This window comes from Ruditapes philippinarum, unplaced genomic scaffold, assembly GCF_026571515.1.
Source record: "Ruditapes philippinarum isolate M1 unplaced genomic scaffold, ASM2657151v2 ctg1459_1_1_1_1, whole genome shotgun sequence".
Taxonomy (NCBI): domain Eukaryota; kingdom Metazoa; phylum Mollusca; class Bivalvia; order Venerida; family Veneridae; genus Ruditapes; species Ruditapes philippinarum.
Genome location: NW_026865326.1, coordinates 294003 through 308933, shown reverse-complemented (window position 1 = coordinate 308933; position 14931 = coordinate 294003). Strand labels below are relative to the sequence as shown.

Sequence of the window (14931 nt, the reverse complement as noted above, 5' to 3'; positions counted from 1 at the left end):
TTTAAATATATATTCTCAGAATTGAAATAAGACCTTACTAAAACATGTTATTGTCGGGCTTACATATGTAAACATGATTAATTCTTTTTATTTTTAATTAAAAGTTTATTTGATTCAGAAAATGAGAAACTGTTGTTTTAACTGAAAAGGCCAATGAGGAAATATTTCATTTTATTTCTCATCATATCCTGTTAATGGTGGTTTACTACATTAAAACTATCACGATATCATGTCTTAAGTTTTTGTCAGTGTTTTACAATATTAACCGCTTTTATAAATATCATCCTCAAAACACCTTTTAAACGTTCCGTTTAGACACAAAAGTAAAGCTTTTCTAAATTCGTTCATTTTTTCAGTAAATGATTTGACCATGAAGAGTGTGTAAAAGTGACGCTAGTGTGGTTATCAGTTAAACATATAAAATAGCAGCCCCTCATTAGTTATGTAATAGAAAGAGCATCGAAACACGAGGCTATCTGATTTGTACGAGGGGGCGTAGCCCCCGAGTATAAATCAGGATTGCCGAGTGTTTTGATGTTCTTCCTCTTTTGTATCATAGACAAAAATAAAACACGTTTCCTGATGTCACAATATAAAACCCCAGGACAAAGTAACCAATGAACGAGCATCTGACTATAATATTTCTATCGCTATCCCTTTCTCTGTCGTCACAATATGTAAACCCCAGACAAAATGAACCAATGAATGGGCATGCTCTAGAGCGCGGGTACCTAATACCTGCACTCAAGTTAACGCACTGTGCATGTATATGTATATGATTTAACTCTGACACATTTTCAACAGGAAGGTCCCCAAACTATGATACAATGCAATATTAGTTTAACCATTTATGATTCTGTCAATTGTTAATATGTTCGTTTATGAACTATACTAAAGCGTATGATTTGTCTTCTGACAATTAGGTACCTCTTTCACAGTACATTTAATATGTCCAAAGCTAATGAATTTCTGCCTCGCTTATACCTTTGATGTTACATTATTGCAAACAGAAATATTTTATCATTATAAAGCTTAAAGCGAATGTGTCCATATCGGAATGTCTGCAATGTCATAAATATATATCTAAAATATATTAAGTATCTTTGGTGACAACAAGCCATGAAAGAAAGATATATATGGATATTTTATTAAGTGTGAAATTAATGATCCGACATTACAAATATATAAATATACAATGTAGTTTATAATAGAATTGTTCTGCAACACATTATTACTATCCTACATATAAAAACATACTAAATCACTAGGAACAACATTGCCATTGTTGTTTTTAACAAATGTTTAAATTTATAAGAGTATTTAAATGATACACTTCTATTATCTTTTGTCAATAATTTGAAATACAAATGAAAATATGCCCATTCCAGATCAACCCACTTTAAGCATGAAAATATTCAATTCATTGTTTTGTCTAAGGAATATTTATAAATAAAATCTTATAAATATATACGTATAGTATTTAAAAGGAGAAATGTATGTTGTTTGTTGAATATATATCAATATGTCTTTATTCTCAATGAAACAATCTCATTTTTTTGCCTGGATGAATATGTTTATGTTATTTATGTTGATGAATTCGTCTTTTTAGCAATTCAAGATCAAAAGTTGTTAACGGTGACGTATTAATGTGTGTGTATTTCGTCCTTACATTGTCAACATAAACTTTGTAACGAATTGTCCTAACACCTAGTTAGCTGAAATAATATATACAGTTCAATCGTGTTGAAATGATAATTGCTTGTGATCATTTTAACATTTCATGGCCGATTTCTTCTAGAAAATGTGTCATAAAGAAAACTGTGAAGGGCTAGTCGGGCCATTTAGTAAACAAACCAACTGACATATTATTTTTATATGAAATATAATGAGTGAAACTCGTTCAAATTTAGAGAAAAAAAGAGCAAGAGAATCTCCGGGTGGGATAAGTCCCCTATACAAACAATCAAAAATGGCTGATAGTGAAGATTGCAGTGAAATGAACGTTTTGATAAAATCATGGAAGTACTTGCTGTTTTAAAAAAGGGGCAAGAGAGTCTCCAGAAGACATTTGATAGCAAAATTGATAAATTGAGGAAGGACGTATTAGCAACAATTGATGATAAAATAAAAGCAGTGAAAGTTGATTTTGACCTACAATTTGCCTGTTGGGACAAAAGATTTGCTGACTTTGCTGAATTCACTGAAATCTATTTCTGGCTTGAAGCAAGATAAAACGGTCAATAACTGTGAGCTCATGGTAATTGCTACTAATTTACCGTTGCGCCCAGGAAAACAACCGTTAGACGACGCACAAAAGATTTGATCTCTGCTCTCGGTAGTGATATATCAAGCAAAGTGAAAATTACCGATGCGAGTCGATGCTCAGACAGGAATACCGGTAAACCCCCGTTATTGAAAACTGCTTTTGACAATCTCAAGCAAAAGATCGAGGTACTCCGTTCAAAGAAGAGATTATTGTCGAAGCCGGAATATAAGCGTGTGTATGTATACGGAAGTAAAACTCACACCGAACGTATACTTGAGCTGAATGCAAAAACTTTACTGTCGGAATTACCAAATGGTAATCAATTCCGAGTAACTGGAAATGGACGCATCGTTAAGAAAACGCCTGCTTCTGCCGATGGCGTTCCCATATCAAGAGGACCCGCTACACCGGTATAAGCCAACGCCCGGCTTATCGAACATTCCATATCTGTATCTCATTTAAATGTTGCTGGTTGGACTGAATCAAATCATTAACTTCGATCACAAATCTTATTGCATATGAAATCTGACATAATTTGTGTAAATGAAACTCATTTAAAAGCCACACAAACTATTGCTCTTGAAGGCTACCGATTTTATTCACATAACAGAATGTTAACTCATGTTAATGCACCCAAAGGCTCAGGGGGTGTCGGAATTTTCGTGAAAAACTGTTTGTTTGATGATTTTCGTGTTGATGTTATTGACAAATCATATGATGGAATATTGGGACTCTCGTTCACAGCAAAATCTACAAATTATAAAATTATCGTCTACTCCGTATACTTACCACCGGAAAACTCACCATGGGGACTGAACAGACTTTTACGCTCATTTGCTGGGACAAATTTATCTTTTATCTGATTGTGAAGCTATTTTCGTTATTGGGGATAATAATTCAAGGATCGGCGAACTTCAGGACATAATGTCGGACATTGACGGTATACCATTGAGAAAGTGTATTGACAAGAGTGTTAATCAGCATGGACAGACGTTTGTAGATTTTCTGATTGCCTCAAAGATGTGTGTTTTAAAAGGCCGTTTAATGAAGATAGAAACACTTTTACGTCAGGTTCAGTTCGCGGAAAATCTGTTGTTGACTACGTTTGTGTTCCACATGACTGCTTTAATGCTTGTTATAATTTTGAAGTTATTTCCCCTGCATCGATTCTTGATAAGCATAATCTTAAGAGTCTAATCGGAGAGCGTAGTAAATTACCGGATCACTACATTTTACGATTTACAAATAATTATAGTACCGCTATAACAGACGAGACTAACAATCCCGCGAATCAGCAGTCACGACCACCATTTAATACACGGATATACAAGTTAAAACGAATTCCAGATGACTTTTGTCTTCAAATTTGGCCAAAACAGCATTTCGCAATTTGATACGTAATATTGAATTATGTAGGGAAAATCAACACAATATTGATTTGATTTATGATCAATTTTGTAATACTTTAGTAAAAGAAATGAATGAACATATACCGTCATTTGACTGTTCAAAGAAAACCCGTAAACGCTACAAATCGTTTAAGCCTTACTGGGACGACGATATTGAGCAACTGTGGCAGGCCGTATGCATCTCAGAGCGGAATTTCATGCGTTTCCATGGTGATAGACGGACGTGACTACGATTGCAAAGTGAATTCACAGAGACAAGACGTCTGTTCGATAAACAGTTACGACGCGCTGAACGAGCCTACAAGCGAAATCTTTCGATCGACATTGAGAGTACTTGCACAAATGACCCTAGAGCATTCTGGGATCATATTAAAAATCTTGGTCCGAAACGGAAACCTTCGACACCTCTTGAAGTGTATGATGATAACGGAGATATCATTCACGATAGTGAATTTGTGTTTAAAAAATGGTCTGGGGATTTTAAAGATCTATATAATGTAAATAAAAATTGTGATCATTTTGATAACCAGTTTTATGAGGAAATTCTCAGAGAAAAACGTTTTATGGAAAATCAGATGCTCGACCCCTTATTCGAAGATAATCCTGCTCTTTATTTGCCATTGAATCGTTATGAAATTGAAATTGTTGTAAAAGCCGCCAAAAATTGTAAAAGCACGGGATTTGATAAAATTCCATGCGAAGTGTTAAAATTTCCAATCATAATAGATGTACTCCATTCACTTTTTTGCTTGTGTTTTGATACGGGTATTATACCAAGTATATGGCGAAAAGCAATGATTGCCCCTATAACAAAAGATATTACTTAAGATAAACGTATACCCTTGAATTACAGAGGAATAAGTTTACTCTCGGTGGTTAGCAAATTATATTCAGCTGTGTTAAATAATAGACTAAAGAAACATTTAGAAGATCAAGAGTTACTTGTTGATGAGCAGAACGGATTTCGTTCGAAACGGTCGTGTGAGGACCATGTTTATACCTCATGTACTATTATTAGAAATAGACTTTTAAGTAATCTTGATACATTTGGAACTTTTATTGATATAAAAAAGGCATTTGACTTTGTCAATAGGGATGTTCTTTTGTATAAACTTTTGTCTAATAGTATAAATGGAAAATTTTATAACTCAATAAAGGCCATTTTGACGGATACATCGTCTTGTGTTAAGTTAAAGGGTATGTTAACTGACTGGTTCCCGACTCTGTCTGGCGTAAAGCAAGGAGACAGCGGATCGCCAACAATCTTTGCCTACTTCATAAACGATCTAGCTGAAGGTTTAAAGACTCTTAACAAGGGTGTACAGTTTAATAATGATATACTTTTGTTGTTTGTTTTATGCTGATGACATTTTATTGTTGTCTGAGAAATGAACAAGATATGCAAGACATGTTAGATTATGTTCATGAATGGTGTCGGAAATGGCGACGTATTATTAATAATGAAAAGTCAAAGGTTGTGCATTTCAGAAATAAGGGTAAAAATAGAAGTAATTTTCAATTTAGAATAGGCGATTGTTTTGTATTGTTTACGGATATGTATAAATATTTGGGTGTTAATTTACATGAGCACTTAGATTTTACTCAAACATGGTGCTATGATGTAAAAACTATATTGCAACAGATTCAAATGTCACATTACTATGAAAACAAGTTACCTGTAAACCTAAAAGATGTTGAAGATGCATTGTTTGTTAAATATAAAACGGATTGGTGTAATAATGTTAGAAATGTTGCCAAACTTAGAACATATAATTGAATTTAAACAACATTATAATACTGAAAAGTATTTGCTTTCGTCATTAACTAAGATTGAACGGTCTCATTTAGCCCAATTCCGATGTGGTATACTTCCATTAAAGATAGAAACGGGAAGATATGTCGGTTTAAATGTAAACGAAAGATTTTGTCACTTTTGTCCAGTTAATGTTGTAGAAGATGAGACTCATTTTCTTTTAAACTGCATTAAATATAATGACTTACGATAGAACCTTTTATCAAAATGTAAAGATAGAAATCCTGATTTTGAACATATGTCTGAAGTAAATAAGTTAGTATATGCTGTCAATTATCATTATGTGCATGTTGCTAAATTTTTAGTTGAAGCTATGAACAGAAGAAGGATGTCTCTGTACAGAAATTAATTAATTAATTAATGTTGTAAATGTATTTGCACTAATGATATGTACATGAATGACAACTGTATATGTATCATATATGTGATTTGATACCGAAAGTAATTGGAAAAAAGTAAACTTGTATACGTCCTATTTCTCTTATAATGCAGATGTTTTTATGTCCAAGAACATTTAAATCACTATTTGTTCGTGCATGTATATAATTAGTTAATATCTAAATTATGTTATAAATTATATATTTTTGAAAATGATTAAAAAATTAAGTAACTTGTAGGCCCAACGTGGCCGGGTGTTGTAAAAATAAAAAGGTATCGTTATTATGTATGTACATAACACAATGTCACTATAATAAAATTTACTTATATTATCTTATCTTATCTTATCTTATTATTTTTATGAATGGGTCGTGGGCAAAAATGCAATAGTTGTAAAAATGTCTAGTTTGAGAAATACATGTAAGAATTAAAAACTAAAAAAACTAAAAAAAAATAACAACATAATTTATAATGCAGGTTGTATGCCTACTTATTTAAAATACTAACACTGTCTTTGTATAATTTATATCTTAGTAAAGCTAAATCTGCTTGTAAACCAATAAAGTTTAAAAATCCGGACGAATTAAGTCTCATGTAGTACCATTAACGTTTTCAACTGAAACTCGATATTCAAAATTTCTCCGGGACAACATATAACATACTTGCAGATCAAGTGTTTTATCTGCGGTTAAAAAACTAAATCTTTAAATCTTTGATTAAGAAATGCCAATTCTTGCATATTCTTTCATGTATTTCTTTCCTTCAATTTGCATTTTAGAATCTTTTAATTAGAGATAGAAAAAGATAAGAAAAAATGCATCTATTCTTATTTCTGTCTTTCGGTAAGAATGTTTCAATATCTGAGATGGGTTAAGTCTCGTAGGGTAAAGTTATATATGGATTGTTGTATTACATTTAGTACTATAAATAGACCATTTATGACGCGTTTCCAATTCGCTCGTATCGATCTATATCTAAAGTAAGCCAGTAGTAAAATCGTACTGATTTAAACGCGTGGGAAGTTTGATAACTACAACAAGGTAACTGTTTGATATATATTTTTTCTTCTTTAACAGGATATATAATACTCACAAAAACAATCATAGTGATTCAAAGAGACTTAGCTTTTTTATTTTTCTTTGTCAAGTACGATTAACGTTTCAAATGTATCGTAACAATTTTTCTTAGCTAAAACTATTAATCAGTCTTGTAGATCGACTGTTCATAGAAATGATTTCAAACACTAAATCGGTCAGTGTTCATTAGTTAGTATTTACCAAATTAAACTGACCAATTTAATTTTGTAATCTAATTTCAAATGAACACTAAACCTGTACATATCAATCATTACTGGGTTTAATAAGGTATGTAGAAATTATGGCATCTTATATACACAATAAAAGTTCGAGAGTCATAATCAGTATAGAGATTTTAAAGTGACCTTCCGTTTTTATGATCTATTGAAAAGACAATTCTGTGTTGTTAAAAACTAAATATGATCCGCGTCACGACAAAACCAACATAGTGGGTTTGCGACCAGCATGGATCCAGACCAGCCTGCGCCTCCGCGCAGTCTGATCAGGATCCATGCTGTTCGCTATCAGTTTCTCTACTTGTTATAGGGTTTGTAAGCGGACAGCATGGATCCTGATCAGACTGCGCGTTGGCGCAGGCTGGTCTGGATCCATGCTGGTCGCAAACCCACTATGTTGGTTTTGTCGTGACGCGGCTCATTTTTAAACCGTATTCAAACCGGCGTCCCGAGAGCTACTTATAACGTGTAAGTGACGCTCGTTTTTAAAAAGAGAAAATCAGGAAACAAATCGTCCGCTTTACTAATTTAGATATAGAGAGTGGACCAGTAGATTAGAGGTATCGAGACGGGTAGGAAGTTAGCAGTAGCAGTGAGCATTAGCGTACTGTTTCGTTCTTTTGATTTTACAATTGTATGAAATGATTTATTTAAAAATAACGTATCTAGCCTTTGGAAAAGTTGAAGGCCACTTTAATTGTATTATGCCACTGTTTGTTGTTTTTTATATTGTGTATATCGTAATATTATATTTTTCATGTTTTAGAAGATGACGAGTCAACTATATAAAAGTAATGGTATATACACCAGTTATACCAGCACTACTGGCAGAGATTGTAGAACAATGGAACCAGGGACACAGTGCTTTTGTCAGCATGTGTAAGAAATTATCTTGGTATTTTTTATTAATATAAAAATTTATACAAAATCATTCAGTCTAATCATTCACATTCTATAAAATGTTTGTATATATTTATAAAAAGAATTACTTTCAAAATCGTTGAAAAGGATACGCTAAAGAAGAATTACACGTGTCTATTATAAATACAAAATGCAAGAAAACCTTTTATTTTACACAGTTTAATTATAATTTTTAGATATAAGGATCACAAGACCGACTTTGAATTTATTCCGAAAGAACGTCCAATTAGATTGCCTTGCCGTGCCCCTGGTTGTAAATGTGCCAGTTATTACTATGTACCGGCAAAGTGCTGTTCAGCCATAAAGTGTCATTGTAAACACGCCCCAGAAGAACATGAAGAATTTGGAAACTTTGTTTGTAAAAGAGGTAATATTCAAGTAAATTGCTTGCGAGGTTTCGTACACGGTACTTTATTCACAGTTCTAAGTGAATGCAAAAAAAAAACATTTATTATTTAAGTATCTTAATAATTGGGATTTAAAAAAATTAAAGCACTTACTTTTAAACATTATTATATGATTGATAGTCATGTTACATCATTATTTAATAATGTACATCTAAGTTGTCGGTCATAATTTATCACTGTTACAAGAAGAAATTGTCGGTGTAGACTATTTTAATTTTAAGTACTGTCGCATGACTAATATAGTCTGGAAAACGTACAATAGTCTGAAAATCGATTTCTTACAATGTCAAATTTGTACATTCTGCAGATATCTTGTATTATTTAGATAAAAGTAGAGTTCAATCAGAGATGTTATATTTCCGATCCTTAAAGATCGTTCAGCACGACATTATTGTTGTGCTTGTGGTATTTTTAGTTTTAACTTTTTCGGAATTTTCTAGTTGGGTGGTTCCAATATTCCTACTTGAATAATGTTGAATCACCCTAAGGATATGTTGCCTGCTTTTTAACTTTGTCTTTTGACGTCTTATCTGTGATATGCAGGCTTCATAACCTCTGATCCCCTTTCAAAATTCCATTTTATTTAGTTCCGCCCATTGTTTTCTCGTTTAGGGCACACGCTTTCTATTACTTGGGGACCATACGCCGCTTTTCATGGAATGGCACGGAAGTGTCACATTGAAGGTTCAATGATAACCGCCGTTGGAACACATCTACGGATGTTTCTAAATTCAAACTTTTACCATTACCATGATTAAATGTTAAATTCTGCTTACGCCGGTGCTAGCTAGGGGTCGTCGGCGGTAGTTTGAACTTTACAGTTCCATCTATGAACAGGCTCAATCAAACCGAGCCTGCAACATTTTTAATTATGTCGTGTTGGACTTTCTTTAGGGATTCTTATTTTCTCTTTTTTACTCATTTCAGCTGAGTGCAATAAATGCACTGGGTTCACAAGTTCGTTATTGTGCGGATGTGGAGTACCCATTTGTGAACACAGAATGACTGTTGAAACAGGCGACGAACGAGAAAACCGACGAAAAGCCCGCAAACATTAATCGTAAGCTAGTGTCCGTTTCTACGCTCCCAGCTGCTTAGTAAATACCGGGAATTCCCTTTATTCGTGGGCTTTTTGTCACACAGAACATTTTTGGGGTTCTTAAATTCGCCGACTGTCTATTTTTCCAAAAGGTAAAATGTAAATAATGTGATGCAAAATAATCTAACAGCAGACGAAATGAAATGTCGTTGGATCTTGAATTCCTTGGTGGACGTATCCACGACAACCACGAAAATAAGTGTCCCACGAATAATGATAATTTTGCAATACATCAGTGTTGTGTGAAAGTGGAACATTCGATTGATGCACAGGAGAGTAAAAAACTGAAAACTAAACTAAAATTAAGATGACTAAATCATACAAAAATTACCAAAGCTTGGAGATGTTCTTCGTTTTATATTCTTTCAAAAATGTACGTCTGGTCTCACAATTTCTCCGCAAAGAAAGTCTAACCCAAATGTGGAATTACATGTAATTGCAAATGGTATGATAAATAATTCTGGTTATGACATAGATACATCATGTCAAGTATTTGACAGATTCTTCGTTCTATGCATTCTAAAATTATAATTATAATACATGTAAAATACGTTGATTTCTGTTAAGGAGTATATAACTTGCTTTAATTTGTGAACGATACTGGGCAAGGACATTTTGCAAGTGTTACGAGAAAGACCTGTATTTTTCTTTTGATTATTACATCGACATTGGTGAGACCTGTCAATAAAATTAGATCCAATAGGATAAAATCATAATGAAACAACGATGTTGACATTCGTGTTGTTATATTGTTATGAAATTTTATAATCCTTGATGGTCAATGTATCAGGTGATGAAAGGGTAATCATTGATTAGTATCAAACTGGCTTTTAGCAAATGTGTGTAATAAATTATATTTGGTCAACAAATATACCGGTTTATATTTGACCAAAACTAACTGCATGATCCTGATTTTACATATGGCATCACCAAAAAAATCATATGTGGCGGTATGGCCGAATGGTTAACGAGTCGGACTAGTAATCTAATGACAGCTATCCGCATGGGTTCAAACTCTGTCAGGGACAAGTCGTTGTTTCCTTAAGCACTCTCATTACTCAGTCCTGGTTGGTTCCAGGGACGGATTCGAAAGTGTGTCTATAAGAAAAAGCTTCCTACACAATCCAATTAAAACAAGATATGTTTGTAAAACATGTATGCCCCCTATGGGCAGCCAATTAGTCATGTGATCAGGTTATTATGCAGGACTTCTGACCCAGTGAACAAAAAATTAAAAAGGGTTATCTACTTGTTGATGACTAGTCACAAGGTAATAATTATTGTGAATCATGTAGGCCTCATTAATGACAGCCAAGTTGTTATATTACTTAAGACCTTCAAATGTGTATACCAAAAGCATTTTTAGTTTAATATAAAAATATCAACCAAGGCAACTTGAGTTGTTGAGTTATTGGTCAGAAACCATCTTAAAGTACAAGATCAATTTGACACTGACCTTTGACCCCTTGACCCAAAAATCAATAGGGGTCATCTACTGGTCATGACCAATCATCATATAAAGTTTGAAGTTCCTAGGCCTAAGTGTTCTTTAGTTATTGATCGAAAACCGTTTTTACTTACAAGGTAAATGTGACCTTGACCTTTGACCCCATAATTAATAGGGGTCATCTACTGGTCATTTCCAATCATCATATAAAGTTTGAAGTTCCTAGACCTAAGCGTTCTCTAGTTATTGATCGGAAACCACTTTTACTTACAAGGTCAATGTGACCTTGACATTTGACCCCAAAATCAATAGGGGTCATCTTATGGTCATGACCAATCATCATACCAAGTTTGAAGTTCCTAGGCCTAAGCGTCCTTTAGGTATAGAGTGGAAACCGTTTTTAACTTCAAGTAAATGTGACCTTGACCTTTGACCCCTTGACCTCGAAATCAATAGGGTTCATCTGCTGGTCATGACCAATCATGATACCAAGTTTGAAGTTCCTAGGCCTAAGAGTCTTAAGTTATTGATCAGAAATCATTTTTACCTACAAGGTCAATGTGACCTTGACCTTCGGCCCCAAAATTAATAGGGCCATCTACAGGTCATGACCAATCATGATACCAAGTTTGAAGTTCCTTGGCCTAAGAGTCTTAAGTTGTTGATCAGAAATCATTTTTACCTACAAGGTCAATGTGACCTTGACCTTTGAACCCTTGACCCAATAATCAATAGGGGTCATCTACTGGTCATGACCAATCACCATACCAAGTTTGAAGTTCCTAGGCCTAAGCGTTCTTTAGTTATTGATCAGAAACCATTTTTACCTACAAGGTCAATGTGACCTTGACCTTTGACCCCTTAACCCCATAATCAATAGGGGTCATCTACTGGTCATGACCAATCACCATACCAAGTTTGAAGTTCCTAGGCCTAAGCGTTCTTTAGTTATTGATCGGAAACCGTTTTTACCTACAAGGTCAATGTGACCTTGACCTTTGACCCCTTGACCCCAAAATCAATAGGGGTCATCTACTGGTCATGACCAATCACCATACCAAGTTTGAAGTTCCTAGGCCTAAGCGTTCTTTAGTTATTGATCGGAAACCGTTTTTACCTACAAGGTCAATGTGACCTTGACCTTTGACCCCTTGACCCAAAAATCAATAGGGGTCATCTACTGGTCATGACCAATCACCATACCAAGTTTGAAGTTCCTAGGCCTAAGGGTTCTTTAGTTATCACTCGGAAACCATTTGGTCTACGGACCGACGGACCAACGGACCGACGGACCGACAAATGCAAAGCAATATACCCCCTCTTCTTTGAAGTGGGGGCATAATAAATTCTGTATAAACCAAAAAATGATATAAAACAAAAGTCAATCAAACTTTTTCTTTACGGTTGTGTCTGTCAACGACATATTATGATATTGTTATATAAGCTGCGTGTAACTTTTTGTCGATTTAGTGATTAAGTGATTTTATTTTCAAATTCAATGTAATTAAAGTAATGTATCACATATTAAAACATACATTGTATGCCTTTTAACATTTATAATATATGAAGACATTGACATATGTTGCAAATATGTTCTATAAAACATGTTATTATTACACTATTATTGTCTGAAATATACAATCTTTTCGTATGAAATAAATCAACAATAAAATAAAATTCAAATGCAACGCCTCACTTTATTATTATGTTTGTTCATTCTTCATTTATCCTGTGTAAATGTCAACATCTATCTTTGTTTTGCCTCTGTAAATGACATTTATTTGATCAAATTGTTCATTCAATGAAATCATTTCCAAATAATAGCACAAATGGACTTTATAAGAGGTTTTACCGTAAAGCAGTGACTTCCACTCCGCCAGAAAAAAAAATTTATGATTCAAAACATGTTATTTCCTTTAGGCATCTTTTGACATGCCAGCCAAAACATATTAACCTCAAAAATGTCAGACTGTTTACACGTAATAAATGTACTATCATATTAACGATTTGGCTGTATGTTAAATGTATACATGTGCAAATAAAACCTCCTATAAAAGCAAAAGGACACATAACATCATGATATTAAAACATAAATGATCTTGTTCGACATGTATTTAGCTTGTAATGTTATTTAAGCGTTACAAGATAAACCAATAAATGTTTAATAATTTATAGGCATACATATGTCTAAATATTTCATTGGAATACGCATTTACCTAACAATAATTTCTAACCGTACATAATTATATACAGATTTCATATGTTATATAATTATGCTTCGGGATCTATTTTGGAGCACTTCCGTGCCTAGAGGAGCACCTGAGATCTTCAACCACTAGTTAAACTGGAAAGTCGCCATTTGGGTGCGACTTAAAATCGGACCAAACATATATAATTTTTAGCTCGACTATTCGATAAGAATAGGTAGAGCTATTGTAGTCACCCGAGCGTCGGCGTCGGCGTAACCACTTATGTTAAAGTTTTTGTAATAGTTCAAATATTTTCAAAGTCCATTGACATATGGCTTTGAAACTTTGCACACTTGTTCACCATCATGACCCCAACCTGTAGACAGGAGGAGGTAACTGTATCAAGCATTTTGACAGAATTATGCCCCTTTTTCGACTTAGAATTTACGTTAAAGTTTTTGTAATAGTTCAAATATTTTCAAAGTCCATTGACATATGGCTTTGAAACTTTGCACACTTGTTCACCATCATGACCCCAATCTGTAAACAGGAGGAGGTAACTGTATCAAGCATTTTGACAAAATTATGCCCCTTTTTCGACTTAGAATTTACGTTAAAGTTTTTGTAATAGTTCAAATATTTTCAAAGTCCATTGACATATGGCTTTGAAACTTTGCACACTTGTTCACCATCATTACCCCAACCTGTAAACAGGAGATGGTAATTGTATCAAGCATTTTTTTTTTTACTATCAAGCACTAAGAATAGTCGAGCGTTGCTGTCCTACCAACAGCTCTTGTTTACTATAGAATTATTTCCTTTCTTTGTTTTGTGTGGATGAATAGCCCGGGAAGCTTTACAAGACATAGTTTGATTTTTATTTCTTGTAAATACACTTATTGTGAACAAGATTTCACAAGTTGATTTTATTTTTCTATTCCCGTCAATGTTACACTGTCCATAATTTTACGCCCTGTTATTCAATATCAATTAACCTTAATTATAATAATTTTATTGAAGTTGTTTCTTAACTTCTAGACAGACGGTGTTGGGGCTGGTTTACAGGTATTCACATTATCATTGTCATCTTTTTAATAAAAAAAAAATGTAAACAACAAAGGGCAAAATTGCAATTGTTATCATTTCCAAAACTAGAACGAAGGAGAACGAACTTTAGGAATACGAGATAGATACTTTCAAGTAAACAAACACCGAACCGTTTTGCATGCTATTTTGTCTGGATATAGGGATTTTGTACTAACATTTCTTTATTGTTTTAGATTTATGAATCGCTTGTTGTCTCAGACAAAACAGTTTCCAGCTTAATTGTTCGTCTAACAAGTTTATTCTAATCATAAAATCTAGTTAACGAGTGTAAATGACACAATATCAAATAGACAAAACAAATATTTATACAATTTATTTTGGTCAAACAAAGTGTTATTTAAATCCTGATATAAATAGAGATATAAACTGGACAATTCGTGACAACTTTTATCATGTAGGCGTTAATTTATGTCTTGTTTTATTTAAGTTAAAAGTTAACGAATCTTTCATATTTAACAACCGTCCAATCCTCATCCTATTTTACTAATTATGATGTATGTGTTTTACAAACTTTGACCATGCACTCATTTATCATATTTTTTTTTCTAATTCACTAAGCGTAACCAGCTGGGAGTAATTCAAA

General features: G+C 33.6%; 2 protein-coding genes across 2 annotated transcripts; both read left to right on the top strand.

Moving 5' to 3' along the window:
- Positions 1-3190: 3190 nt before the first annotated feature.
- Positions 3191-5039, top strand: LOC132728635 (uncharacterized). The gene is made up of 2 exons (XM_060714306.1): positions 3191-3369; positions 4529-5039. Exons 1-2 carry the CDS (start codon positions 3191-3193, stop codon positions 5037-5039), a joined length of 690 nt encoding a protein of 229 aa, XP_060570289.1.
- Positions 5040-6698: 1659 nt separating this feature from the next.
- Positions 6699-10420, top strand: LOC132728649 (protein FAM221A-like). The gene is made up of 4 exons (XM_060714321.1): positions 6699-6906; positions 7945-8057; positions 8276-8466; positions 9434-10420. The coding sequence occupies exons 2-4, from the start codon at positions 7948-7950 to the stop codon at positions 9562-9564; spliced, it is 432 nt and encodes a 143-aa protein (XP_060570304.1). The 5' UTR covers positions 6699-6906; positions 7945-7947; the 3' UTR covers positions 9565-10420.
- Positions 10421-14931: the final 4511 nt, after the last annotated feature.

Excerpts from the sequence above, each read along its gene's own strand:
- LOC132728635 (XM_060714306.1), top strand. The coding sequence starts at position 3,191 with ATGTCGGACATTGACGGTATACCATTGAGAAAGTGTATTGACAAGAGT. Across the intron at positions 3,370-4,528 it reads GAAAATCTGTTGTTGACTAC|AGGAATAAGTTTACTCTCGG; the intron begins GTTTGTGTTCCA and ends CTTGAATTACAG.
- LOC132728649 (XM_060714321.1), top strand. The coding sequence starts at position 7,948 with ATGACGAGTCAACTATATAAAAGTAATGGTATATACACCAGTTATACC. Across the intron at positions 8,058-8,275 it reads CAGTGCTTTTGTCAGCATGT|ATATAAGGATCACAAGACCG; the intron begins GTAAGAAATTAT and ends TATAATTTTTAG. Across the intron at positions 8,467-9,433 it reads AAACTTTGTTTGTAAAAGAG|CTGAGTGCAATAAATGCACT; the intron begins GTAATATTCAAG and ends TACTCATTTCAG.